We start from the raw sequence: 26,654 nt of genomic DNA, 5'->3' as shown, positions 1-26,654 counted from the left end.
ATATGTTGACACTGTTGCTGTAAGATAGCAATTAAAAAGGTTTAAATAAAAAGCTATACAATTACCATATACCATCTTTCTGTGTCCTGACATAAGTGCGTGTGTAGGCGTGTGTGTGTGCGTGTGTGGGTGTTAGCGGTTAAGACACGAGAATTACAGGGATTAAGGTGAAAAAGCACACAATGAGTGGTTCATCATGCTAGCCAATAGGAGCGCTTTGACATCATAATCAAGGACACGCGCCCTTGATGTCAGTATCTTCTTGTTGGTCGACAAGGGCAATGGCAACGCACACACATACAAGATCAACTGTTTGGTTTATGGGGACACTGTGATATACAGTATCTAAGTGAATAGACATGCATTTTATTGCCACTTGTATCAGGAATGAGAAAACTGCACACTCTATTTCAGCAATTGGGAAAATGGGTGCATTTACCCACCTGCAGATGAACACAACACTGTGGAGTGACCACCTCAACTGTAAATGATTGCTCTCGAAAAGAACTCAAACTGCAAAGGTAACTTACAATATAGAGCTGAGTGACATGCATTGGACGGTGCTGCTGTTTTGGCTTGCAACAAAGATCAAATGCGGCCAGCAGTTAACTTTTTTAAAGCGACTGCTATGAAATGAGGTAACTGCAGTTATTACTAGAGAGTGGTACACACATCTTGTGATTAATGCTTGCATGGTATCTATTAAACCAACACACTGTTTGAGGAAATATGGCCATTAGGATCTTTTTAGTCTTTTTAGTGTATGGAGTGGTGATGGAAAACCGATTTATGTCCTCATCAAGAAAGCATTGTGTTCCATGTGCAACACACCATCGCACGGAAGAAAATCTACAACAGAAAATGATTCATAAATTATGCAGATTACGGGAGAAAAAAAATACTGCCAGCAATAGTGTTCTCAAGCAAACAACTAATTGTGATTGTAAACACGATTATGCAAGATTGCGACATTACTCTAATCAAACGGAACCCGTAATTACTATAGCAACACTTACTATTAGGACTACAATTCTTCTCTCTAATGGTCTCTTTTCATGGTCCTTATTTTATGTTAAGGGTCTTGGCAGCACTATATGTTGTCGAGGGCAAGATGTGTTCCTAAATAATTAGACGGGTGGCTATTTTAGACCTCACTGAAAAAAGTACTAATGCCATACAAACTACTTTGAGTGCATTGGTTAAAAAAATGAAAACCAAGTATGCTTTTGTTTGTCTGTAATGGTGTCTTTTCATGGTCCTTATTTTAAGTTAAGGTTCTTGGCAACACTATATGTTGTCCAACGCAAGATATAATCCTCAATAGGCTGTTTAGACCTGACTGAAAAGTGAAAATTCAGAGAAAATTACTAATACCACACAAACTACTTTGGGTGTATTGATTTAAAAATGAAAAACATGGATGTTCATATTTGTCTACAATATAAATGTCTCTTTCATATTTCTTATTTTATGTTAACAGTCTTAAAAACACTATATGCTTTCAGGGACAAGATGTGTCTCAAATTAGCCAAAAGAGTGGCTATTTTGGACATTACTGAAAAGCAATAATGACACACAACTATGGGTGCATTGATAAAAAAAAAAAAATACTTCTTTTGTTTTGCCTCTTCAGATGTACGTTGAGATGATGAAAGTAAAATATATACATAGAGATAGCAGTTAACCATAGATAATAACTCAGTTGTTGGTCCCTAGGTGACAATGATCACAATAGTTTCAGTCTTCTTGTGGTGAGATGATAGTTCATGTAATTAATATGAAATTTAGAATAAAGCACCAAAGACATCTTAACGGTGCCCTGATAAGACTACATATAAATATAGCATTTGGCTAAAGAAATGTTACTAACAATTTTGTGCTTGAAGGTACCTTATTGATCAAGAGCAGCAGATTTTGTGCATATTTAAGTGATCTATTTTAAGGATTATACTTTTATAAAGGCTCACACTAGGGCTGCACGATTATGGCCAAAATAATAATCACGGTTATTTTGGTCAGTGTTGAAATTGCAATTATTAATCACAATTATTCATCATGATTGGTCAAACATGTCTATTTATTGCCCTTTTATACAAGCAGTATATTAACAAGGCTTCAAGGCTTGATACTTACAAATAATAATAATAAACTCAAAAATATAACTCAAGTAAGTAATAATTAAAACAAATTCACAAACATGGAATAATTGGATTAGATTTTTTAAAAAGGGTCTCAATTGATAGCTAGCACTGTATATATTAGAAATCAGGTTTATAATATATTAGGGTGAGAAAAGCAGAGGCTTTTGTCATACAAACATGTAGGAAACATTGCCCCCTGGTGGTAGGATGACAAAGTATTTGATTTGACTCGTAATCAAAAAAAGGGCTTGCCATTATGATGAATTACAGAATATTTTGAATTAGCAAGCGGGACTAAAGCGGATATTTATTGGTAAATGGTATTTTTATTCGTAAATCCATGAGAAACACTCTTACAAGGATCAAGCAAATGGATCACGTTGCTGCAGCCTTCAGTCTACTATCGCGTCGTTGGGAAACTTGGAATACCCGGAACGGCCTCAATATTTGTACTTTAATGGATTGTTTATGTGTTTGTCTGCTGACAGACTGGACCTCAATAGCAACTTTGCTGATGCAAAAGTACAACCAAAGCAATTTTGGGGGAGTCATGAGGTTAAATACAGCTACCCTGAAACATAATAGAAAAACCGTCTCTGTAGCGTTTGCATAATCCTGCTCAAACAAACACCAAACTTGATGGCGGTAAATATGAGGGATTGAAGAAAAGGTCAGACGTGTGGTTAAAGTATAAAAGCGAAAGATTTGTCCCTTGTGATAACCTCCCAAAGCTGCCAAAGTGATTTGTGGCCAGAAATTTCCCTGAGGCCGTGTTTATGACAAGTTGCGTGCCCCCAGGTTCCCTCCTGTGGAAAGAAGCCAAATGAGGTGGGTGCAAGGGGGCTTCGGTCCCAATCGCTCACACAGCTTGTGAATGTAGATTCAAAAGTAAGTAAAAGTAGCACCTAGATGACGTGCACTGTCGGCCTCTCTGACGGAGATCCGAAGTGCTGCCTGTTTCCCGACCTGAGCGCTGTGCCACCAAAAGGTCGAGCAAACTAACAACAGAGACCATTGTTCAAGTCAATTCCTTCAATAATTCATGAAATGCTTTGCTTCCTTGACCCCAAACAGTGCACGGTGCATCTTCTTTGTACTCCTCCATTGAGGTATTATATTCCAACTGTTCCATTGCACCAGTGAACTGACTCAACAGTGTCACCACTATAGCTCATTTGAATTTTTACCAACTCAAAAGCACCTGTTTTTTAAGCAGAAAATGTGTTAGCCATCTGTTTCTTACGCCGTGAGTCACAATATATTGTGTGGCTCTGTAAGCGTCTCTGTGGACTACCTTGCAGAAATGATAGGAATCACAGTTATCTATCTATCTATCTATCTATCTATCTATCTATCTATCTATCTATCTATCTATCTATCTATCTATCTATCTATCTATCTATCTAGCTATCTAGCTATCTATCTATCTATCTATCTATCTATCTATCTATCTATCTATCTGAGAAAGCCCTATTTTTTTAACTGATTAACTGAACTGCTAGTTTTTTTTTTTGTTTTTTTTTGGTTTGAAGCAGTTTTGGCTGTGTACAGTGAAACAACTCACGTTCCTTAAATGAACCTAAAATGGCAAAGCTACACCATAACTGACACATTTGTGGTGGCAAAATGTCCCATTGTGAATTGATTCCACAACATAAAATGTCTACTAACCACAGCAAACACTTTTTCCAGCCTGAAAAAAACAGGTTGCATCACATATTGATTTTATTTTGGTGAATGTGCAAAAAAATAACATTAAGATTGATTAAAAACAAAATACAGATTTTTAATAGGTAATTTTTTATGTCATGGAACATGAAATCATTTTATTCACTACCAGTGACGGGTATAGACATCAAACACTTGTTACCGTGCTGCCAATGAATAAATGACCGCAGTGTGCAATACATTAATATACCGACACTTAAATGGTTTAAACGCTATCAAAATAACTTCTTGGTATGGGATATTTTAAAGTTCATTTGTTTTAAAGTGGGAAAACATCCACTGCCCATTATTTGGGGATGGTGTCATTAGGGATTAATGAGGGTGTCTTCAAAAATGAATACATGGATATCACAGTGTTAAGTTGACATGAATGTGGGTGTGTGCAGCAGGATCTAACCGACTCCATCAGTTTCATCATGACAGCTTTTAAACGTGTTGCATGACGTGGATACGGGAAACTCGGAAATCATCGTTCTAATCTGTGCGAGATGCTCCAACTTGCTACTTTGCAAACCCACTCTGGTTCTTTTGTACTTATTAGAAAGTCACTCAATTAACAAGAAAGACTGCTCGCTCATCCCAGCCCATCTGCTGCGCTTTGATAACTCATTAATGGGAAAAATCCTCATCCCCCACTGCTCCTGGTCAGGATTACACATGCAGACCCCGCCACTGCATTTCGCTCGCCTCCTGAATATGGCAGCCGCATTAAATGAACAAATTCACATTCGTGTGTGTGTGCGTGTGTGTGTGCATGCGTGCTGAAATCAAATATTTTTCTGGCCGCTCAGAGAGGGATGAAAGGAGCATGAAACAGAAGGAAAATGAAGTTAATGGATTCTATTATCAGTTACATTCACTTTTGTGAGGGCTGTGGTGTCAATGCTGCAGTGACTCATGTCCATTGCTAGAAAATTTGGGGAACTGTCATACATAATTGGTGATGTTTTGTCTCAAATTCAGTGTTCATGTCTTTATTTTTCTTCATTTTACTTTTTTTTATTAAAATAAATACAAAAGCCGTTTGCTGAAGCAAGTAGGAAGGAATCAGAACTCGGCTGCTGGGGTTTTCATTGCGCTGTTTTAACACAATTGTGCAACTGGTGACTGCTATTCCATTTTGTGCAACCCCCTCAAATTGTCTACGTTAGATGACTGCAGCATATAGCGTGCCATAACTAATTATAACAAATATTATTTTTGTATTTTATTTTCAACAAATGATCTTATTTTTTATTTAATTTTTTTGCTTTGACTTATGCAATTTTCTTTGAAACATGTTTTTCAATGTAATTATTTTCTTTCAAAACATTCAATGAAATCAGTTAAAACGAAACAAAACAAAGAAAAAAACCTCAAGGTGACGATGCAGGATTTTGGACTGACAGTCTTTGTTCACCTTCAATTCTATTCCATTCCATCACCTTTTTTATTTCATTTTTGAAATTTGTATTGAATACAAAAGGAAATAAATTCACATGTATCGTATTTTTTGGAGTACGAGTCAAGTTTTTTCCCCTAAGTTTCAAGCCCCATATTAGGGGGCTCAGCTTATGACCACATGGTTCAAAACCAGACCAATTTTCTCCACACATTAAATGAAAATGTGTACTTGCTTTCAGCTAACATTGTAAACATTCACATTCGCAAAGTGTTACCATGTACCAAGTGCTACACATTTTTTTTTTTTTTGGATGACTTTCAATCAGGGTGGATGAGTGGTTAGCAAGTCCGTCTCACAGTTAAGGGACCTGGGTTCAATTCCAGCTGGCTCTGGCCTTCCTGTGTGGAGTTTGCATGTTCTCCCCAAGTCCCCAGTGTTCTCTCCAGGCACGCCGGCTTCCCCCCCACTTCAAAAACCTGCATGGCAGGTGTATTGGACATACTAAATTGCCCTTATGTGTGATTAGGTGTGTGAATAGCCGTTGGTTCTTGTGTGCACTTGTGACGTAAGGTGGCTATAGAAAATGGATGGACGGATGGATGGGACTTTGCTGCTTTGAGATTGAAAAGGAAAAGAAGCTACACTACAAAAGCAACATACAATGTACTTGTTTTACCCTCGACAAAATCGACCTCTCAAGCTGCTAGCTATCAGCTTATTTATGCTAGGAGCGACTATGGGCGAGCCAGGACAATTAAATGTAATTTCCGAACAATGTGGCGTTTTTCTGTACAGGGAGTCGGGAACAACTGTTGTTGTGATTGGCATAACATATTAATTACTTGAGGACTCCTTTCAGCTATAGTATAAGGAAATATACACTCACACAAACACCCACGCACCCTACATTTTGGCCTATAAGCCACAACATTTTCTCTGCGGGTTAAAGTCCAGCGTGCGTTTTTTTCGGGGGGCAATCCACCAGCAAAGCAAATGTGTATATCTGTTCAAGGTGTCTGATTATGAAGCTGAAATTTACAAAATATAGCATTTAAAATTTAAAGAATATGTTTAAGTTGAATACGATCTTGTACAAGATCTTGCACCCTGCCCCTTTTTTCCAGACATTTTAGTCACACTGTGACCTCATGGCCCGCTCATGTCTCCTCCCACCGTATTCATTGCAGGGAAGTTTAAATCAGTAATAAAATATTCATATGCAGCTATTTGCTTGAGAGAATAATTTATTTTCTTGGGTGGATGCCTCTTTTAGAGATGTGCAACACGGGAAGCCTTGAGGGAGCAGAGTGTTGTGTGCCGTTACACTTTGATGGTGGGGAGGGCGGGGCAGATGAAAAGTTGCTCTCAGATGGGGATAGGAGTGAAGAGAGGAGACGGATTCAGACAAGACGACCTTGGCGTTCTTAATGGGGAGTGAAGACAGCATGGGAGAATGCTGTGTGGACGCCGCCACTTCGTGCCGACAATTTGGGGATGCTGCCAATGCCTCGGAGGAGATCAAATATACATGTAATCTCATCAAGCTAGGGAATAATTATTGCTTTTTTTTCAGCGATGACTTACCTTACTGAAAACCGTGCACTAGAAAATATTTATTTTCCCTCTACACTTATTATTTGAGTCTCGTTGCCTCACGTTATAAATAAGAAATAGATATTTGTTTCCATATATATTATTATTCGTCTCGTGTGTTGCTGCTGGAAAAAACTGACTTTTTTTAGGAAGAATAATAGCTTGCTCTTTTTTTTTTTCCCACAAACAGTGGCCAGCTGGTATTTAATTCAAGAAATGCAGATAGAATGAGGCATTTTGGGGATAATATTTAAAGCATTAAGTGATGCCAAGTGAAAAGGACATTTAAAACAAAATAAAAAAGATGAGGCGTGAAGTCACAAACAACATTGTGACTACAACAGTCTACTGGAACACGAATCCGATATGCGCCAGCCGAAAATAACGTACAACATACGTTCCTACTTGGGTGGCATGACTGTTTTGATGAAAGCAAGTTATGATACACACAAGCAATGAACAATGACAAGTTATCATTCAATATTTGAAATTGTTTACTCACCATAAAGAGAAGGCGGAAGTTGGACAGGTCTCCAAAGAAGTCCTCCACGCTGAGGACTTGCGGATCGAAGGCGAAATAGCTACCAGTGTTCTCATAGAGCTTCTGCATGTTCTTGTGCATGATGGACAGTTTCTCGTACTGCTCCCGGGCATGTTTACAGAAGCCGTGAGGGGACACGGTTAAGGAAAAAAGGGGACAAATTGGACTTGGTGTGTTTCAATACAATTTATCTTAAGAAAAGTTTTAGGATATCAAACTGGCACACATAAAAAGCAATGTAAGGGAACGTAAACAAATATCACCATCATTGACATTTTTAACATTCAAAGTCACAAAAATCAATGAAATCAATTTATATTAACGTATCCTCAAATTATAATACACCCATAATTCTTTAACACAGCACATGGCAGCTAACAAGCTGGTGCTAGCTAGCTTGCATGCGAAGCCCTTGTTGCAGAAAATTAACTCAGAAGTAAAGATAAATCAGACTCGTCCATCTATGAAGCAGAAGTAAGAGAAATCAGACTTGTCCATCTATGAAGAACTATTTGTTATCGCTGGACAAAAGCACATGAAAAATAAATTCAGTTGCTAAATGTTACAAAAATCTGATGCTGATGCTAGCTAAAACAAGGTCTGTTGACATAACAGGGTTTAAAACCTTGACACGTTTTCCACAAAAATATTAGTTGAAGTCCAAATTTTCTCATATTCAAACATGGTACAGCTGTATACAGCGAACATCATTGTGAGATGACACCTTTTTTGAATTCCAAATTTTCCTATTGCCCAGCATTATGGCACCACTGCAAGCTTTAGCGAACGTCAATATGAAATGACACCAGCGGCAAGGTCAACAGCAATGAGGCCAGACAAACAAAACGAGCCGGTCGGACCACACTCAAAGATGCCATGACAATAACCCCACTATCACACTTTGGAGTGGATGGCATAGCGAGCTAACAGCTGCAGCGCTGCACCAATGGAAAGGGTGTTTTGCAGTCGGTCGCCCGACACACACGGCTGCAGCAGGAGCTGATTGGAGTCATTGTTCTATTGTTTCTCCCAACAACAACGGGGTCAGGTTGTTTTGAACCTGGCCGCTCACGCCGCACTGTGTAATTTACTGAACAGGCGCGCCACTTTTCTCCCGGTGAATGGCTATTGACAGCCAACATCAGTTAAGCATTATCGCAGCAGCCACCTGACCTCAGCGAGACTAGCGCTTGGACACTCGGTAGACTAAGAGGGAACGGTCATAAACGACGCAGTAAAAGGCTCAAAGATCATTTCTACGATCAGAAAGTACTTTAGATTTGATGCAAGTATCAGGGAAAATGTTATCATTCACTCAAAGCCAGTAATGCTCGGCTTCTGTCACGATTTTAAAAAGCATTAAATTCAATTTGCTGCTAGAAGAAACAATTAAAATGGCACATATCCCCAAGGAGAGTCGTTTCCCGATTTGATAACCACTGTTATCAAAAACTGACTATTTAATTGATTGTATTTACCTCATAGTATTTCTTGAGGGGTTTTTCAGACCAAAAATCAGGAATATATAACATGACTCATACTGATTTAATATATCCCATGTCATTTTTTTTCCAACCAAGTAATAACTAGTGCAAAATATTTTTGGATGAAGAAAAAAAAAAAAAGATGTAAAACAACGCTGTGCCATCCATCATGTGTGCAACATTTATCGTGGTATCTCTAGACACATTTTACTTAGAAACTCTAGAAGATAGTTTGACTTAAAAATATATATATATATTCCAGGCTCATCTGCTGGAAAATTGCACTTCTAATTATACTACATAATATTTAACAAAGTAAAAGCACAGACTGTTTTGCAAAACATACCCTACTGCTTGTTAAACAATGAGTCATTTCATGTTCCAATTATTTTGCATTTAATTTCAAAAGAAAATGTTCTATACCTGTCACACCATTAAATTAGATTAGCCGATATCTTCAGAATTGCAGGTAAAATCTCATGAACCCCTTGAAGTACCTTGATGTACCTCCAGGCGTATGAGTACTACCAATTGAGAAACATTCAATGTCAATTCAATGCATGGATGCAAAAAATAATTGACCTACGAATCTAAATCTGTAAGCAAGTCTATCTGCAACAGTATTCATAGTGAGTGAAGTTAAAACTCATTTGGTAAACGAGTTGAATTTCATTACATGCAAATCCTTTTGGAAACCTTCTACTTCATGCAAACAAAGGTTTGAATTATGTTCATTTTCAGTAAGTGCTTTACTGTCTTTTAACCGGAAATGTTTTGACTGCAGTTAACAGTATATTTGGTAATCCATTGGTTGATGGTAAATGCTGAGGAACTCAGGACCTATGTATTTTCTAATAGCAGATTCATGTCTGTGTTATACCTTTACTTTAATGAGTCCCACATCCTGTGCTAGGTTTTCATTTTTGTGCAAGTAAAAAAGGGAGTGCAAGTTGGCTGGATCATATCCTGTGAACTTGCCTTGCACAAGATGGTACATTCCAGGTGAGTGAAATGCACTCCAGCTTCTGGGGACATAATTTATCAACCCAGCTGCTATCAGGCACTTTTATTTCTTTCTACTACACCTCCCTTAACCTTCACTTGAGAACTGAGTAGATGCAAACCGACAATGAAGTGCAGCATGACCAAACTCCTCGCAAAAAAAAAAAAAAAAAGTAATGCATATAAAAATGCAGACAATGGACCCCACAAGATATTTTCAGATTTTCCCATGCACTCCAACACATAAAAAAGTCATACAATAAGGGAGCGTTTCTTTTTGGCTTTTGTAACCTATCCTAATGTAAACATGCCTAAATTACAGTAAGACTGACAATAACAAAACAAATAAACCCAACAATAATTGCTAAAATGTGACACCAAAGCACATTATTCAGTTACTTTATACTATGAAGTAGATTCTGAATCATTTTTGTATATCCAAGTACATTATGTATGTATTATTGAGTGGCACTGAGACTGTTCAAGTCACAAACACAGCAACAATACTGAGGCAGTGGTTCGTTTTTTGCCTTTTGTGGCCTCTGGCTCTTCATGTTTCTTCTCTTTCTCGGAATGTTGACGACACACTCTATCCCCACACCATAGACACACAGACGCTTGCACACCTACACAGTGGTATGCCTCCCGTGGGGGTCCAACTGGACTGAGGCTGCCTCTGCTTCTTATATTTCCACACCAAAGATATGTCATAGTGATGAGGTCTGACACACACATACATACATACACACCGGACAATACAGAGACACACACACACACACACACCATATGACGAAGCCTTCATTTCTTACGTAACTTTGCAGAAATGTGTGTATATTAAACCCATTCTAGTCATGTAGAGATGGTAATTACAATCTGTTAAAAAAGTCAGTTTTCTGCAACAATGGTTCTCAAATGGGGTATGAGTACTGATGTGGATATGTGAGATTTGAATAGTTTCTGCAGGTAGCAGGTTTGAAAGAAAGAGTACATTGGTCTTTTCGAATAAAGAGCAAAATTGTTGGAACAGCAACATATTGATAAATTGTATAATGGTGACTTGATTTTATATATATATATATATATATATATATATATATATATATATATATATATATATATATATATATATATATATATATATATATATATTGGATATATTATAGAACAGTGGTTGTACCTTATGTGACTTTTTCCCAGCCAAGTGCATTCTATCTTGCGTAGCGTAGTTGCTAAATGTTGAAACAAACATACAGCAGCATGTCCGAATTTCTGTGTTAATCTTAATTTCAACTGGAACCTTAACATGCCACGCAGGGTTACTGCTTACATCAGTAAGCAGTGATTAAGGCCGTTTACGACATCAAAAATACATCTAAGCCTGATTTACTTTCCAATGTCACATACCTACAGAGCATTCTTTGACAACGGCCACCTCTAAGGAACTACACCACATTTGTGTTACCTTTATCAATTTTTTAAGTAAGTAATAAGTAATAAGTGTTGCATAGGAAAAAAAAAAGATCATCGGGCTCATAAGCCTCCTAAAGAAATCTCATTCAACCCAGTTGCGTTAATGTTTATTTAATGCTTTTCCTGTGTTCTGGCAGGGCCCTCCATCCATCGCCTCGCACTAAGCCTGCTTAGAGCACGACTGCTCCCTTTAGCCTCAAGCCGACTGCCAAACAGCCCCTGTGGGCCAAATTACACCGAGGCTGCCCAGTGACGGAGCACGGCCGAGCGACACAGGTGCGCGTGAAATGGATGAACGGATGCGGGGAGACGAACGAAAGGGTGAGAAATTCCAGGTGACTCAAACAGCGGTGGTGATTCCAGATAAAGGAAGACAAAGGGAGCCGTTTCATTAGTACCGTGCTGTTAGTTTCGCGTTGATGCAAATGGGTTTTGCCATGCGTGAGTGTGTGCGTGGTCATACAAGGAGAGCGAGCTCTGCGAGCAGGCAGGAAAGAGGCTGACAGCGGCCAGCGTTGGGAGCACGCCGTCGACACTGGAGCTGTCACAGGGAATTAGGCAAACGGCCACATTCCGGAATTTGGGATGTGACCTGGTGCCGAAGTGAACGGGAAGAGGGGGGTGATGTCCCTAGTACTACATGCACTACGATTCAGGTTTAAAGCAGTAGCCGACTTTTGCTATTCTAATAACTAAAAACAAAACCGTATTTTTCGCACTATAAGGCACACCGGATTATTAAACAGAACATCAATTTTTGTGACGTGTGGTAAGTTGCATCATCTATTTATGCAGGAATACGGTACATGGAAGTGTATAGCTGCCTGGTTACAGCCTTATCATCTCTCCAAAACAGAATGAACATGCATGCATGTTTAAAAATAAGAGCAGCGTCAACATATTTTCACCCTCACACCAACTATTTTGGCTTGTCAAAATAAATGCACCAACACAACAGTAACACGCGTGATAGTGTTTTCAAGCGGAGAGTGCCACTTGGTGGCGAGTAAAATAGCAGTTCAAACTTAAAATCAATACGTTTTTCTGCCTCACTTCATTTACTGGGACATTACCCAACGCCCCCCCTCCCAAAAAAAAAAAAAAAAAACTGCACTATTTTCTTTATCCCAGTAAATAATTCATGTGTAGGATTTTGTATAAATGGCTCTGTACCTTAAGTATTTGTATTTTCATTTAAAATAAATACAATGATACAACATGAATGACGTATGAATCATATATATGTCATTTAAACACCACATAATATAATGTGTGAAAAAAAACTGGGTACAGTAATTTGAGTGCTGAGCATATATGTTTCTAGCGATAGAAAGACAAAATGGATTTTGCTGTTTTATTTACATTCCACAAACACAATATTCATCATAATACTGTGCTTGGACTAATGGTATTGCATCTCAATGTGTTTTTTGTTTGACTATGTTGTATTATGTACATCAACAAGCATACCTTGCTCAGCTCCAAGGCATCATTTGTAAAATAAGGGTTTGAAGTCCTTTGGTTCTTAACATAAACGCAAATATTATGCTAGCTTTTTGTCTTTTACTGTTACAAAGATATGTGGCAACAAGGCCAAATATGAAACTTGCAGAAAAGTGGATATTGTTGCTATATTAGTCTCTAATTAAAGACACAACAAGGCAGCTTATATATCACCAATTTCATATTCAGGCTAACTCAACGTGTATAATCAAGAAAAACAACATTTAACATGATTTATTTTTGACATTTAATTACATTTAATTAACAAGCATTCATTAGAATGCCACAACCTTATTATGAAGCAATATTTTCACTACTATTTTCAACTACAAATGTTGTGCTCACAATGCTGGAAATACATTTTATTGAATTAATATGCTATAATTTGCTTTATATCAGAGTTACAGAATAACATTATAGTTTCAACTATAAATAAGACCATTCGGGTTTGTTTGATGTTGCTGATTCAATAATTCAAATCAGGTTTGTAGACAGGAGATAATTTAATCTGTTAAAAAGCTGAATGCCTGTACAATGGCAATACTGTGCGAAATGCTGGAGTTTGTCCAAAGTCATCACAGCAACTTGGATGACAATCAACCCGAAAAGCTCCAGTTTGACCACCCATCTGCACACAATACACACAGTGTTGGATTACAGAGAGTGCCAACAGGGTGATGGTGATTAGTTGAAGCCACCCTCTTCATGAGTTGTAATTAATGCAGAGCATCAGTGTGCTTTATGCTTCAGTCCCTCAAATGCTCAATCATACTGTTTCCTTATGCTAATGTATTCCTACACCGGCCAAATGGTGAGTTACGCTTTTGAATGGAGATTGTCTTCTTGGAAAGTGCCACAACTCAATTCGTGTTGTATCAAAGCGTCACCGTGATTTATTTTTACCTTTTGAAATTACCACAGAACGTTGCAAAAGTCGACCGAGTCAGGTACGTCGACTTTAAAAGTAGGTGGACCAAAAATATCCCTCTTGAAGTTCCGCCGCAACCATGTTTATGTCCCTGTTTTCTATACAGACCTTTCTTGTAGACGTACTGTACATAGTGATGCAATGGCGGCAAGGGAGAGAGACTCGAAAAAATTCAAAATAAATAATAAAAAAAATTCTATTATTGCAGAGTGGACCTGGTTTGTTCATCGAATTTTTTCCCAATGTCTCTTTTTGTTGTACTTTGATATAGATTTTTTTAGATTTTTGAGAATTTTTTCTGTTTTAGTTTCTATAGGTTTGTTATCCGCGCAGTGCGTGCACCTTGTGTTAATATTTTTGGACTTCTAGTCAGTGTTCAGTCAGTCAGACAATCTGTTTTGAGTAATGAATCATAACAATGGGGAGGTATTTGTCTAACTTCTTCATTTATCACTGATCTTTATTAAATCAATTATATTTTTTAACTTTAAAACTACAATATTCGATAGTAGCCCCATTCCATTCACTCTAAACTCGTATGCTTGAAACACATTCATGCTCAGTTCACTTAAATAGGCTCTTTTTCCAAAGAGACCTTTATTAACAACTTTTATTCCAGTTTTTTTTCCTCTTTCCTTTTTTCACTAAAAGACAGAGAGCAGGTCTCTCAGCGTGCTCGTCAATGCCGAGTGAAATATTCATCCCTATTGAGAGGAAGGTCGCTTCTGCTTTAACATTCAAAGCTCCTCACTACACCACCAAGCCGCTGTTGGAACAATTGGGTAATGACTACATGTGATAAGGGAGGAGAGAGTATATCAATTAGATATGAGGGGATTAAAACCTTGGGAATGACCTGTTGAGTAGAATTGAGAATGAAGAAAATGTGAGAATTGACTCAAAACAACCCACGCTTCACAAATACCCACACACACTTACTATAAAGATAACCTTTCATGCTTGTTTTGGTCCATCTCACGCATTGAAGCCCCTGGCCTCTGCGCATAGTGCCACATATATGACAGTGCCAATATGTGCCTTTGCAACGCTTACACTTGTCAAATCTTAAAAAGGTCAAGTCTCTTGCCGCCGCTGATTTAATCGGTAAACATCAATCCGTCCGCGTCAGGCGTGAACCCTTCATGTGACAAGCGTCGCGTGTCATTTAATACGTATGCCGGCTAGTCTTGCAAATAACATCACGCCACTTAAAGGGTAGTGGAATTCACGCGTAAGTCACAATAGACATGTCTCTATCGATTGATCATAACACTAACAAGGTTTGCTTTTTCTAATGAGAGGAACGTACAGCGTCGATGTTTCGCATGATCGTTATCATTAACTTAAAGCGGCGCGGTGTTGTCTACTGACCTTAAAAAAAGGCACGCAATAATAAAGTCACTTCGATGGAACACCACTTTGTAATAAGGAGAGTGGAGTGTCCCTTGTTGCCATGGCAACCACACATCACCCACATTATTGGTCTATGATATCATTTTTCTATAATGTATTTTTTTTTCTTTTGCGACAGTGCTGCACAGTCTTTATATGCTCATAAATTCACTGTAGACATTTAGCAAAACACTTTTTTCAAAAATCAGGCACTCAAAAAAAAACTACAGTGCTGTAAACCCTCAATCGCAATTTTGATGAGTAAGAGTCATGTGTCATTGTCCATTTTGTTAACTGAAATATGTTTATTAACATTGTGCAGTATTTTGTCTAGTCATTTTGATCTTTAAATCATTTCACATTATTGGGAAATCATTGAAAGGAGGCACTAGGAAGCTGAAATTTGACCCCTGATTGTGACGACATATCAAAGCTCAAAATGACACTAACACTTATTATCACACAACATGAAGTGTGCCATCTATAGGTTAAAATACATTCAGAATAACGTGGAAGGATATGACCCCAAAATTATGAGCGTACTGAACTCGCCATTGTGCAGTATTTTGACCATTTTGGTTAATTTTCCAGCACACTCTTGGCAGTGTGATGACAATGCTATCCTGAACTTTTGATATGTTGTCAATATCTGAGTGAATTTCAACTTCCTATTTCTTCTTTGAAATCTTTCCCTTTGATATGAAATGTATTTTATGTAAAGATCAAAAGATTGGACAAAATACCGTACAAGAGTTATGTATGGAGTCCCGATCCAATATTGGATTATGCATATCGGTTGGCCCATTCCAGTAATGACTGGGCTCGATCAAATCAGGTAGCAAGGAAGGAAGGAAAGGGACATGGATTTTCGTTGTTGTTGTTGTCAATTACTAAAACATTTTTATGTTCGACAAATGCCTGTTAAAACACATCCCAAATATCTAGAAAAGTTATTTGAGGTAAATTTTTCATCGGTTTATCGAACGGAACCTTGAGATAACAACAGCACAGCAAAACAACAACTTTATTGTGCCGAATCAAATATCTAGGGTTCGTCTCTTCAGTTCCTCAATTTTTTTATTGAGTGCTTTTCACCGGGTTTAAAGTCTACAGAGCAATACATTGTGATCCGATTTCCGTCATAATCAATGGCAGCCTATGTTTTTTCTTCACGGGGCCGAGGGAGCGGTGATAGAAGAAAGATGGCCAACTAAAGTGAGACGGACACTGAGAATATAGAAACTCTATTGATCACAATCCAGAGTAGGACCAGTGGCCCAGCAGTGCGGCTCCATTCAATAGTCTTATCATTACCATGGCATAAACTCATTGGGTAGGTCAGCTTGCACAATTTGTCCCTTGCTCTTGTATGTGTGTGCATGTGCATGGGTGGAATGTTTAAAATGAAAAAAGAAAAAAAATAGAAGATACGTTTCGATTCCTGAAGCTAATGAATCCCATTATGAGACCACTTGCAGGACGTTTCTTGTTCCAGCTTAATGAAGTGTCCTAAGAGTAAACTGAGAAGTTAAGACGAGATGCAACACACTTTTTAAGCGTCGTAACAACATTGATAACATTATCAATAGACACAGTGGCCTGTGAAATGAGCTGGTGGGCGTTTCTAGACAGACTTTGGCCTATTAAATGTAAAAAAGTGCAGCCTCAGGAAAAAGAGCTGATGTTCTATTATATCCGTGGAGCTCAATGAAGGATGGACTGGACGTGCACTTCGCTCTCGTAATTGGCAGAAAGAAAGAAACACGTCATGGGGAAATTCAAACAATAAGTGATGATGGCTAAGTAATTAGACTTAATGTACAGAGGGGATAACCTCCTCCTTTATTAGATTACACTGATGTCGGCGCCTGACAAAGATTAAGCACAAGAGGCGGAGACGAGTGGGGAAAGGAATATTGGAGCCGTCTCCGTTGGCAACACGCAGGCACTGAGGCTATTTTTAGCCAATTAATTTAAGGCTCTAAATAATTAACTGATAATTATCTGACAATCAAGGAGTGAGATAAAACGATCACCCTGGGATTTTTTTCCCCCCTCCCATTTTCACTTTTGTTTTTTGTTTTTTTTGTTTGGTGGTGTGTCTAAACAGATGGACAGAGGGCGCTGTCACAAAATCAGATGGCCGGGATAAAAGTGAGACTTACAGTCACAGGAAGCGGATTTTGCCAAAGATGAGCGCATAATGTGTGACAGAAAATTGGCGATTGGGATCCGGAAATATGCATGAATGCGGCTGCTGTCTTCATACTGGTACTCACACACTCCTTACTAATACATATGTAAATATAGATATTACGACTGGAAATGATTGAGTTACTATCGTGAAGGAAGCCCCATGAGAGCACACAGTAAGTGCCTCCACTCCAATGTCTAACTACACTCCAATGAAGAGCAATGAGGCCTTAGATAAGATATACTATGCCTCTGGATATGCATTTATGGGATATGTTGTGCAGCCAGTCAACAAGAATTTACAAAAAAGTCAAATCTAAACACCAGTGTCTTGACTTTTTTCTTTTTTTAATACAGCTGATAGTTTTAAAATATAGGTCACTCATATTCTGGGGAGAGTTTAAAGTAACTTGTCATGCACAAATGTGTATGCAATGTATACTCTGGCTGGAAATGATGAGACAAATACATAAGAAATAACAATGTGTCAAATAACTGCAAAGAAAACATATTTCATTTATATCCCTCAACAAAAAAAGTTCTATTTTTATGCTTAGTGCGTGCCTAATGCAAGTGCTTCTCAATTATATTTTGCCAAGCCCCCCCTAGGAAAGAGAAAACATTTCGCACCCACTCGATGCACTGAATATAAATAAGATTATTATCTATAAAAGTTGTTTCACCTGTATCCTTTTTAACAGTAACAAAAGAAAAAAGCAATTTAGATAAACATTCAACAACTGTTAATTATATTTTACAGCGCCCATATGGGTTATAACTTAGTCTAAAACAGAAAAAAAAAAATCATAATTCTTTGTTGATTGCAATTAGGACAAAAACAAAGGATCTTCCCAGGCGTCCTCCAGGTCACCCTTGGCATCAACTAATGCAAAGTGCAGTGTAAATCCGCACAGATTGGGTTTTGATATTTTTACAAATGCACGTAAGTTGGCAGAGTTAAAAAAATAAATGAATACACAAATAAATAAAAATATAACATGTATTTTGCTCTGTTGTAGGCATGAACACAACTAACTAAATTTGGAGTCCATGCAGAATATCAAAGCCCATGATTGAAGGAATTGCAAGGGGAGCCAGGGATGTGTTATATATATATAAATAATAAAATATATAAATAATAATATATAAATAATTTATTAATAATAATAACACACTAAGGAATTGCTACCGCCAATGATTTATAGGGGAAGGAATTGATACATATTTCAAATGATTTATAGGAGTTGATGCATGTCACTGTCAAATTTATCATGAATCATGATGACATCCGCCCCACGCCAACATCGCATATGATGTCTGCCGGTGTGTCGATTAAATTCCTCAAAATTGTGTTACACTACCTGTAAGGAATATTTTGTTTGGGTTGCATGGGTGGCTCAATATGCTCTGTGAAGGATGGCTGTGTGCTACTATTTTTTATTTTTTTTAACTACACCATGTACAGCAAAATGTATTATTTTAAATATTGCATATTGCAATCCTACAAACATTCTCAGAAATGTTCTCTTACTTGTTCTTTCCTTACTTGCTCTGTATTGTATTTCAGCGCCTCTTTCGAAACCACTTCCTCACTCATCCTACTATTATTGACCCGTGTTCCACGGTTGTGACACGCGTCATTTGTTATAACTGTAACCATTTGTCAAAAGAAGCATGGAAAACTGTCAATCCAGCTGTCTTTCAGTCCCTCTGCTTCCTTTTTTTTTTATCATTACTTTCATCTCTGCATGGTGTGTAAATCACTGTCAAGAATGTTTCAAGCTCAATCAACTGATTGCTTTTTTTTTCTATTCCTAAAACAAGCCTGGGCTCAAATCCATACACCGCCAAACCAAACAAAAAGCAAAACTTCAAGAAGATCCCGGGATAAGCGTAGACGCAATCAGCTTGACTCTGCGTTTCGCTTAGTCAAGCTAAGGTTGGCAGGCCTACCTACCGAGCAACCTTTTATGAAATCAATGCCACCATTAAACACAACTCCCCCCTGTGGTGCGGCGCCTTGTTACAGCCTCCTTCCCCTTCCACACGAGGAGGGAAAACACAGACAAACCCGTGAATCAGAGCATCCCCAGATGCCCACCTCTCTCATCCACCCCAGCTTGTTTCTCCCATGAAGAATAAACAGCAATACTGTCAGTAATATAGATGAAAAAAAAAATCCGAATTTAAACTTGGCTTTCTCTTGCCAATTACAGTCACATTCCACTGGACAGAAACATGGCATTGTGTGGGAAAATCATTGTTATTTGCTTGATGGGTCCATGTCTGCCATGCCAAAGTGTTTAGTTGGCTTTGGTACACGCCAAAACCTCATACGTGTAATTGACTCATTTTCCCAGCGCGCGAAATGTACAAGGAACAATGACTTTATCATGAATCTATGTATTAAATGCATTAAACCGTCAAGTTTCTAAAGGAGACTTTTTTTAAATGAGCTGGTCCCTTATATGTATGTGGAAAGATAAGTAATCATGAATTCATGTTCTTAACTGGATGCAATGCAAGTCGATACAGGTTGGTCTTGAGGTGGCGGGTGGACGATGATACTGAACAGGAAAATGATCTATGTTGGCCATTAAAATGCAAATGTATACATCTAGTGGAGGTGTGATGGAGCTGGCGATGTTGCAATTAAAAGCAACGTGAGCCACCCTCTGCGTGTTACACATACTCTCATTTCTCATTTCTTCATACCAGAGTCGACTGCTTATGTTCTACAGCAGGGGTGTCAAACTCTTTCGCAGGCTTCCTCAACGAAAGTGACAATACACAAACGTTATTTACAAGAAATGTAAATTTCTATTTGTGCCAAATAGCTTGCTCATCGCTTCATTGACATAAAGTGGAACACTCACGTTACCATTAGCGTTTAGCTTTGTCGTGCAACTGCTTAGCCCAGGTAAAATCGAAGATATTCCCAATGGGCGGGTGTCATATGGGTTACATTTATCTGGTCCCTGTATTATAACCAATCAGTCTTATTATTCGTTTGAAATGTACTTTTATTTATAGCTCAGCTGTTAGCACATAGCTCCACTGTATTTGACATGAGATTATAACTTCTCCTTCATGAGATTTTTAACATATATCATTATGTGGGTGACACCCAATGTCCAGAATGAGACACTACAGCATCATTTTGTTCTGTTCCATGTATTTGCGGTTCACATAGTTATACAACCACAGATTTTGATTGATGAGATATTGATGGATTTAGGTGGCGAAACAAAAAGAAAAAACAGTTAATCAAAACAGAATGCTTTACGATATTGATTCTTCAATAGACACGCCCTGGAAAGGCTTTCAAGACTTAAAAAAAAAATAATTACTTGAAATCTTCTTAATTTGTTAGAGGCAATTTCAATATGAAGATATTTCCTAACTTCCGACTGGTACATTCCTCTCATTAAGCCTCAATTTGTGTTGCCTTTTGTAAGAAACAGATCATATACATTTTTCCAGCTGTCATGAATAATCAGCACAAATTGAATTCCTTGCCTAACTATTGAAAGTTGGCAAATTTCTGATAGAGCAGGGGAAATGAACTGATGTGACCCTTGACGTAAAATATCACCACCTCATCGAGTTTCCCGTCGTTCCAAATCAATATGCTATTCAATTTCAAACGTAACGGTTTGCACAGCCGCTCTCCATTATATGAAACCTTTAAATGTCTTTTTATCTCCTGGATGGGCTCGAGGTGAATAAGACGAAAAGAGTATTGTTCGATTTAAAAGGCTACCAACAAAGACACAATAAAGTGCTGTGAAGCAGAGAAACACGAGCCATGTGTACAGTATATCTGCTTAATATCGCCACCCTTTGGAATCCTGTGGAAGAGTTATAGAGCATCTTTAGGGCTTAGTCATTGTGAGGGAGCAGGATGGAGATAAGCGCCTGGATGGCCGAGATGAGAGAGTGACGACAAGGAATCACAGTAATAAATGGGTGAGGGGTGACCGGCAAAACGAGGGAGATAAGGGAGCCTCATCTTTTGCAAAGTGTATCACCTTTGTGGACAGGAAGATGGAGATGAGTATTATAACTAATCCGGAATCTGCGGCATGAAAAGACGGCCGGAATTCATTTGGCCTCGGCAAGCTCCCTCTAGTCTTGTGATGACGAAAGCACTTTAAGCTAAAGATTAGAACGCGTATTTACCGTCGTGGCACAGTTTGGGATCTCTCGTGGTGATTGCAAGTACAGTGGACCCCCGTGTTACAGCGTCCCTGGCTTACGTTTTTTTTTTTTGTGTGTTGCTATTTGGAATGCTGAGTTTTTTCATCCCCTATTTACAGTATTTTCCCGACTTTGTGACAAAAACAACTGTCATGAGCCTAGGGGTTTAGCTGTATTTGTGTTGTTTGGCCTCCATCTGCTGTCATTTTTAGGTAATTGCACTTATTTACAATTGCCGGCAAATTGCTTCCATGCAGGCCGTCTGCTATAATGCTGGTCTGCTATTGGTTGGTGTCTCCTCACGGAGATGCTGGTCTGCTACTTGTCGGCCTCACTCATTTCAAAATGGCGGCACGGTAAAGCTTTGTTCTATCATGAGTAGTTACAAAACCATATTTATAGTGCATTTTACTGCTTAATTCAAAGTTGAATGGGTTAGCTATGGGTCCCCAAATTGCTAGCGAAGTTAAAGAGAGAAATAAGAAGATGTATATTTCCATGTATATGGAAACAAAGCTGGAGATAGTCAAGAAATACAAAGCTAGCCTAGCCTAGGCTACCCTTACTAGGGAATATGGGCATAACAAGCGCCACTCAAAGGTAAATCAATTCTTTCTATATTTTTTAATTATGATGTTTTCAGACTGTATACCTGTATGTTATATATATGTAGCACTTACTTTACTATTTTGGTACCAGTTTTTAATATGTATGTACAATTTTGATGTTTTTACCTGGGGTTCTAAACGCATTAGCTATTTAACATTTGGATTGTAATGGCTCTGGAGTGGGTGGGGGGGGGGGGATCATCCTTGTTTTTGCAAAGGGTTTGGGGACAAACTCGTATCAGAATATGATCATCCCTCATCGGCCTCGCATCGGAGACAATACTTGAAGCCGTTCCGTTCCTGTTGAAGCCTAATAAGCTTAAAGCTCAGTATGAGGCTTAGTATTCATTTGTGGATAGTCATCCCTCTGGTTTGCACATAGTTCAATTGTAATATGATAAGGCGATATTGTTGAGGGATTATGTTACCTCCCCGGAGATCTATTAGTGGATAACTTGGACTTGCCGGCTACAATACGCACATGTTCAACTATCAATACAATAAGAGCGTACCCTCCACACATTAGCATAATATACAGGCAGCAAATAATAGCGCGCTGGCTTCGATGAAGGAATCGGTGTGAGTGAAGAATGCATGAATGGACAGAAATGGATAGATGCTGCATTGGAGGCTAAAGTGACAGTAAATACCACAGGGACTAATCAATCTAACGAGGAATACAGTTTCAGTCAAATTGGTTCCATCAGAGTGCTTTTGTTCTATTAGCAACATAACTGAAATGGAAGGTTTTAACAGGATGGAAATGGAGAAGCAATCTGCAGAACAATTGGTCCAATGCCACAGTGTCTAACGCTATTATTAACACATTGGCACTCACCAGCCTGGCCCGCTTTACACAACATCCAGTAGAACCGTCACAATTGTATTGCTCTTTAGCGAGGGCAGAATACCAACAAGCCAAACAGTGTTTCTGCAAAAGAGCCTGAGGGCCAGCCAGGTGAAACTCAATCCGCCTTTTTTCCTCCTCCTGTTGGAAATCTATTAGAGACCAATAAGGACGGCGAAGTGAGAAGGTCTGAGATATTTCGGGTCAGCCACGGAGGTTAATTGTTCAGTCGGCTGTCTGGTCAGTGAGGGGATCACTGTGTGAAACCAATCCTGAAGGCAGGGGATGAACAGGGAGGCTGGATGCCATTCGGGAGATTAGAGCACTTGATGGGAAGGCGATGCAATGGAAGGCGGGGCGGCGGGTGGGGAACATGAAGCTACAGCCTTCAAATTGACACTTTCACAAGGCAGATGATGCTAACTGGCTTCAAGTGCATTGTTTGTTTATTTATTTATTGCCACAAGGTTACTGAGGTCAGTCGAGGTATGGTGTTCACAAGAAAAAGATATCAAAAACTAATCATTTACCCCTTTTCTATAGAGCATATGTGTCAAACTCCAGTCCTGGAGGGCCGGGGGGCACCCTGCAAGTTTTCCGGTTTTCTCTCCCCAATACACCTGCACAATATTGTTATTCTGACAATAAAAAAGAAATGCTCTGACTTTCTATATTGTTTTACACTATGCGGAGTTTGAAAAAGCATAGATCTAGTCTACTTTTCCAAAAAGCCAGTCTTCAGTGATGCAAAATGCAAGTTTGTGTGTGAATGCGAGACCAAAAAGCATAGAAAAATATCATTTTAAAAATAGATGAGGCCTTTGTGGACATGACCTCAATCTTTGCAACACTCAGCTTGACATGTGAAAAGGGTTATTGTCTTGGATTGCCACAAAATCAATATTTGACAATCGTGCATTGCTAGAATGTGACTTAAATTATGTCCCGGCCATAGCTACATACAGTTCTACATGAACTTAATGCATGGTGGTAAAACTGAACAAAAACAAACATCATACATGGTTTGGTAATTGTTTTGAAGAAGGGCAAATGAAAGCCTGGCGTGGATAATAAATATTTGCTTGTCTTTTCAGATATTGTTAAAAAACATCCTCCCCCTGTGGCTATTTGCCTCCATGCCATTCCTTTTTTCACCATTTCACATTCTACATTTGTGACAAACACGTACGGAGGCAACAACAGTCCACCATACAAAATGTCCTTCGTCACCTTGCTGAGAGATGAATGACTTTACCGCTGTCCTCAATCATTTTAATCACTTCAGTGGAAAAATGCCCCGTTCTGTACTGCCTGCCAGCCATCTGATGTATACACATTTGTACAATATGCCATCTCCTAAATAACCCTATACACAATGATTCTCCCAAGCACACCTCTGCTACGCTATTGCATGTTTTATGTTTTTCTTTCCCTCCATTGTCAACATCAATGTGTCTTAATGATTGCAAACACTGAAACGGATGTTGATAGACACCAGAAAACCGGGAGATGTCCGACGTCAATGAGGAAAAGTGCTGTGGAATGGCATGCGCATGGGCAAGTCCTATTTGGCAATTTGAGAAAAATATGATGTTTGGAGCTGAAGCGGAGGCACAAAATAACGCCACAAATAGAGCATTTGAAACATGACATCCTAACAACAACCTATAAAACCAATAACAAACCAACCTCCTGTATTAGCTTTGTTTTATTTTTGTATAGTCACGTGTCCTCATATAATTACAACTGATATGACAAATTTGTGCAACCGATGCTTGGCTTGCATCACCAACATGGTGTTGGCTAGGCTCGTTTGGAAACACAGCAAAATATAGAAAAAGCTGTCCCACATAAATTGATGGACTTAAGAATGAAGTAATCAATGAAGTATTTGAGTATTAAATATATTAGTAGTCAGTTATTATTTAGGTACCAAAGTAGTAAATAAATCAATAACTTTAAATTACTAATATCTGCCTTTGGATTGAATGGATAAAATGCAGATCATTGCATTTTTTTAATCACTATCACCAACCATGTTTTTTTGTTTGTTTGTTTTTGTTTAATGTTGTATCACTTATCTGCATCTTTTCAATTGATGTTTATTAAGAGAAATGGAAGCATCCAGTATGTGCAATAAGGGTAAAAATGTTACACTGAATGTGTAACAACTTTGAGCATGTGTGAGTGCAAAGTAGTTGCTTGACTAAACTTTCAACCTCATACAAACAAATATTTTTTTTTTTTTGTTACTCGAGGGGAGGTGTTAGAAAGTCATTCATCATAGAAGGGCACTGGTCTTCGATTTGATGCATATTTTAATCAATAATTAAGTCCAAGAAAAATATATGCTGCAGGTGCTGTATGAAACCTTTTTACAGTGTCACAGAAAAAAAAATACTTGCTATAAAATGCTTTTATAAAATTGGCAATTTAGTTCATATAAAACTCAAATATGAAAAGGAAGCAACGGAGCAGATGCAAATAAAACAATATTGTTTTGTAATGGAGCATAATGACCTTGCGAGCAAAGACCGATTGGATCAAACAAGCCTGAGGCACCGGAATGTTCTTTTCCACCACAAATAAGCAGAGCTTGGTCAACCCACAGAACATGTAAGATAGATAAATATATAAATTACAAAAGTATGTGATAATGATACTTATCCCAATTAAATTTCTTATTTGCTTGCAGGACACACACACATATATATATATATACTATATTTTTGTGGGACATCTAGCCAACAACACAACTCCCCCCTTGACAGCAAAGGAGTCCGTCGGTGAAGGAGATCTATTGTCTCTGTAGTTTCAAACAGTGTTCTGAGTCTGGGATGGAATTCTACAAGGCATCAAGACAAAAAGCTCAGGGATCAAGCATAAATCTTCATCACAGAAAGTCAATTCAAGGTCGGCTGCTGGTTCAGGTAAGAGATGTGCCTCACACATCACCCGTCTTACACCGCGACGACAGGGCTTAGCCACACCATCAATGTATGGTTGAATGCGTGCGTACTACGGTGGAAGTCGGTATCCAATGCAAGGCGTCAGGTCAGCTCTACACACCTGGATTTCAGGCTGGAGTGATTTTCTGTTTGAAAATACTAATAAGATACAAAAGGATGAAAATAATAGTTCAGCTGGAACAAAATGGCAGACTGATGATGACCAAAGAGGTCCCAATGTGTTCAATGTAGTCATTGAATCACAGTTCCACAACTTGAGGTGTTCTACATCAGAGTGTTGTTCAGAACTTGACCTTGGCTCAACACTTGCAAAGTTGTCAAACTTATCTTTTCATCCGCAACAATTCACCATGATCATTCATCTAGGCCTGTCCCAACAAAACATTTTTTCTTATAACGATATATTACCCCCAATCTATGATGATAGTATTTTTGTTGACGTTGAATTTTTAAGGTATCGGTGTTATAACCGATCATAGCACAGAAAGGGTAGTTACTATACGATCGACGTACTATGAATCTTATTAAAGGGCAACTACAGTATTTTTTTTTTCTTCTCAAGAGTATTAATTATATAATAGGATTGTAAAAACATACAGGAAATATCTTATGTAAAAATTGAAGTATAACACTGGGGTTCTGTCAAACAAATGAATGATTATGTATAAAGG

At 38.4% G+C, this 26,654-nt stretch overlaps 1 protein-coding gene and 1 long non-coding RNA gene across 8 annotated transcripts in view; one reads left to right on the top strand and one right to left on the bottom strand.

Annotated features, from left to right (window-relative positions):
* Window positions 1–26,654, bottom strand: part of diaph2 (diaphanous-related formin 2) — a 363,565-nt gene that overhangs the window by 77,450 nt on the left and 259,461 nt on the right. For all 6 annotated transcript variants that reach the window (XM_088432132.1, XM_088432131.1, XM_088432136.1 and 3 more), the window contains one exon: window positions 7,349–7,514. In XM_088432132.1, the coding sequence (XP_088288258.1) occupies window positions 7,349–7,514 (166 nt within the window). The remainder of the gene's footprint in view (window positions 1–7,348; window positions 7,515–26,654) is intronic.
* Window positions 11,289–26,654, top strand: part of LOC148413887 (uncharacterized) — a 42,733-nt gene continuing 27,367 nt past the window's right edge. The window contains exons 1-3 of one of the 2 annotated variants that reach the window (XR_015867679.1): window positions 11,289–11,352; window positions 11,481–11,664; window positions 17,277–17,437. This is a non-coding gene — a long non-coding RNA (uncharacterized LOC148413887). Of the gene's footprint in view, window positions 11,353–11,480; window positions 11,665–17,276; window positions 19,730–26,654 lie in introns of those variants that run through there. The other variant, XR_015867678.1, reaches the window with a different exon arrangement.

The sequence above is a fragment of the Hippichthys cyanospilos genome, chromosome 13 (assembly GCF_059441005.1).
Source record: "Hippichthys cyanospilos isolate Australia breed blue-spotted pipefish chromosome 13, RoL_Hcya_1.0, whole genome shotgun sequence".
In the NCBI taxonomy this organism is placed as follows: Eukaryota; Metazoa; Chordata; class Actinopteri; order Syngnathiformes; family Syngnathidae; genus Hippichthys; species Hippichthys cyanospilos.
Note: the sequence above shows the minus strand (reverse complement) of the source record. Positions and strands in the feature narration are given on the sequence as shown.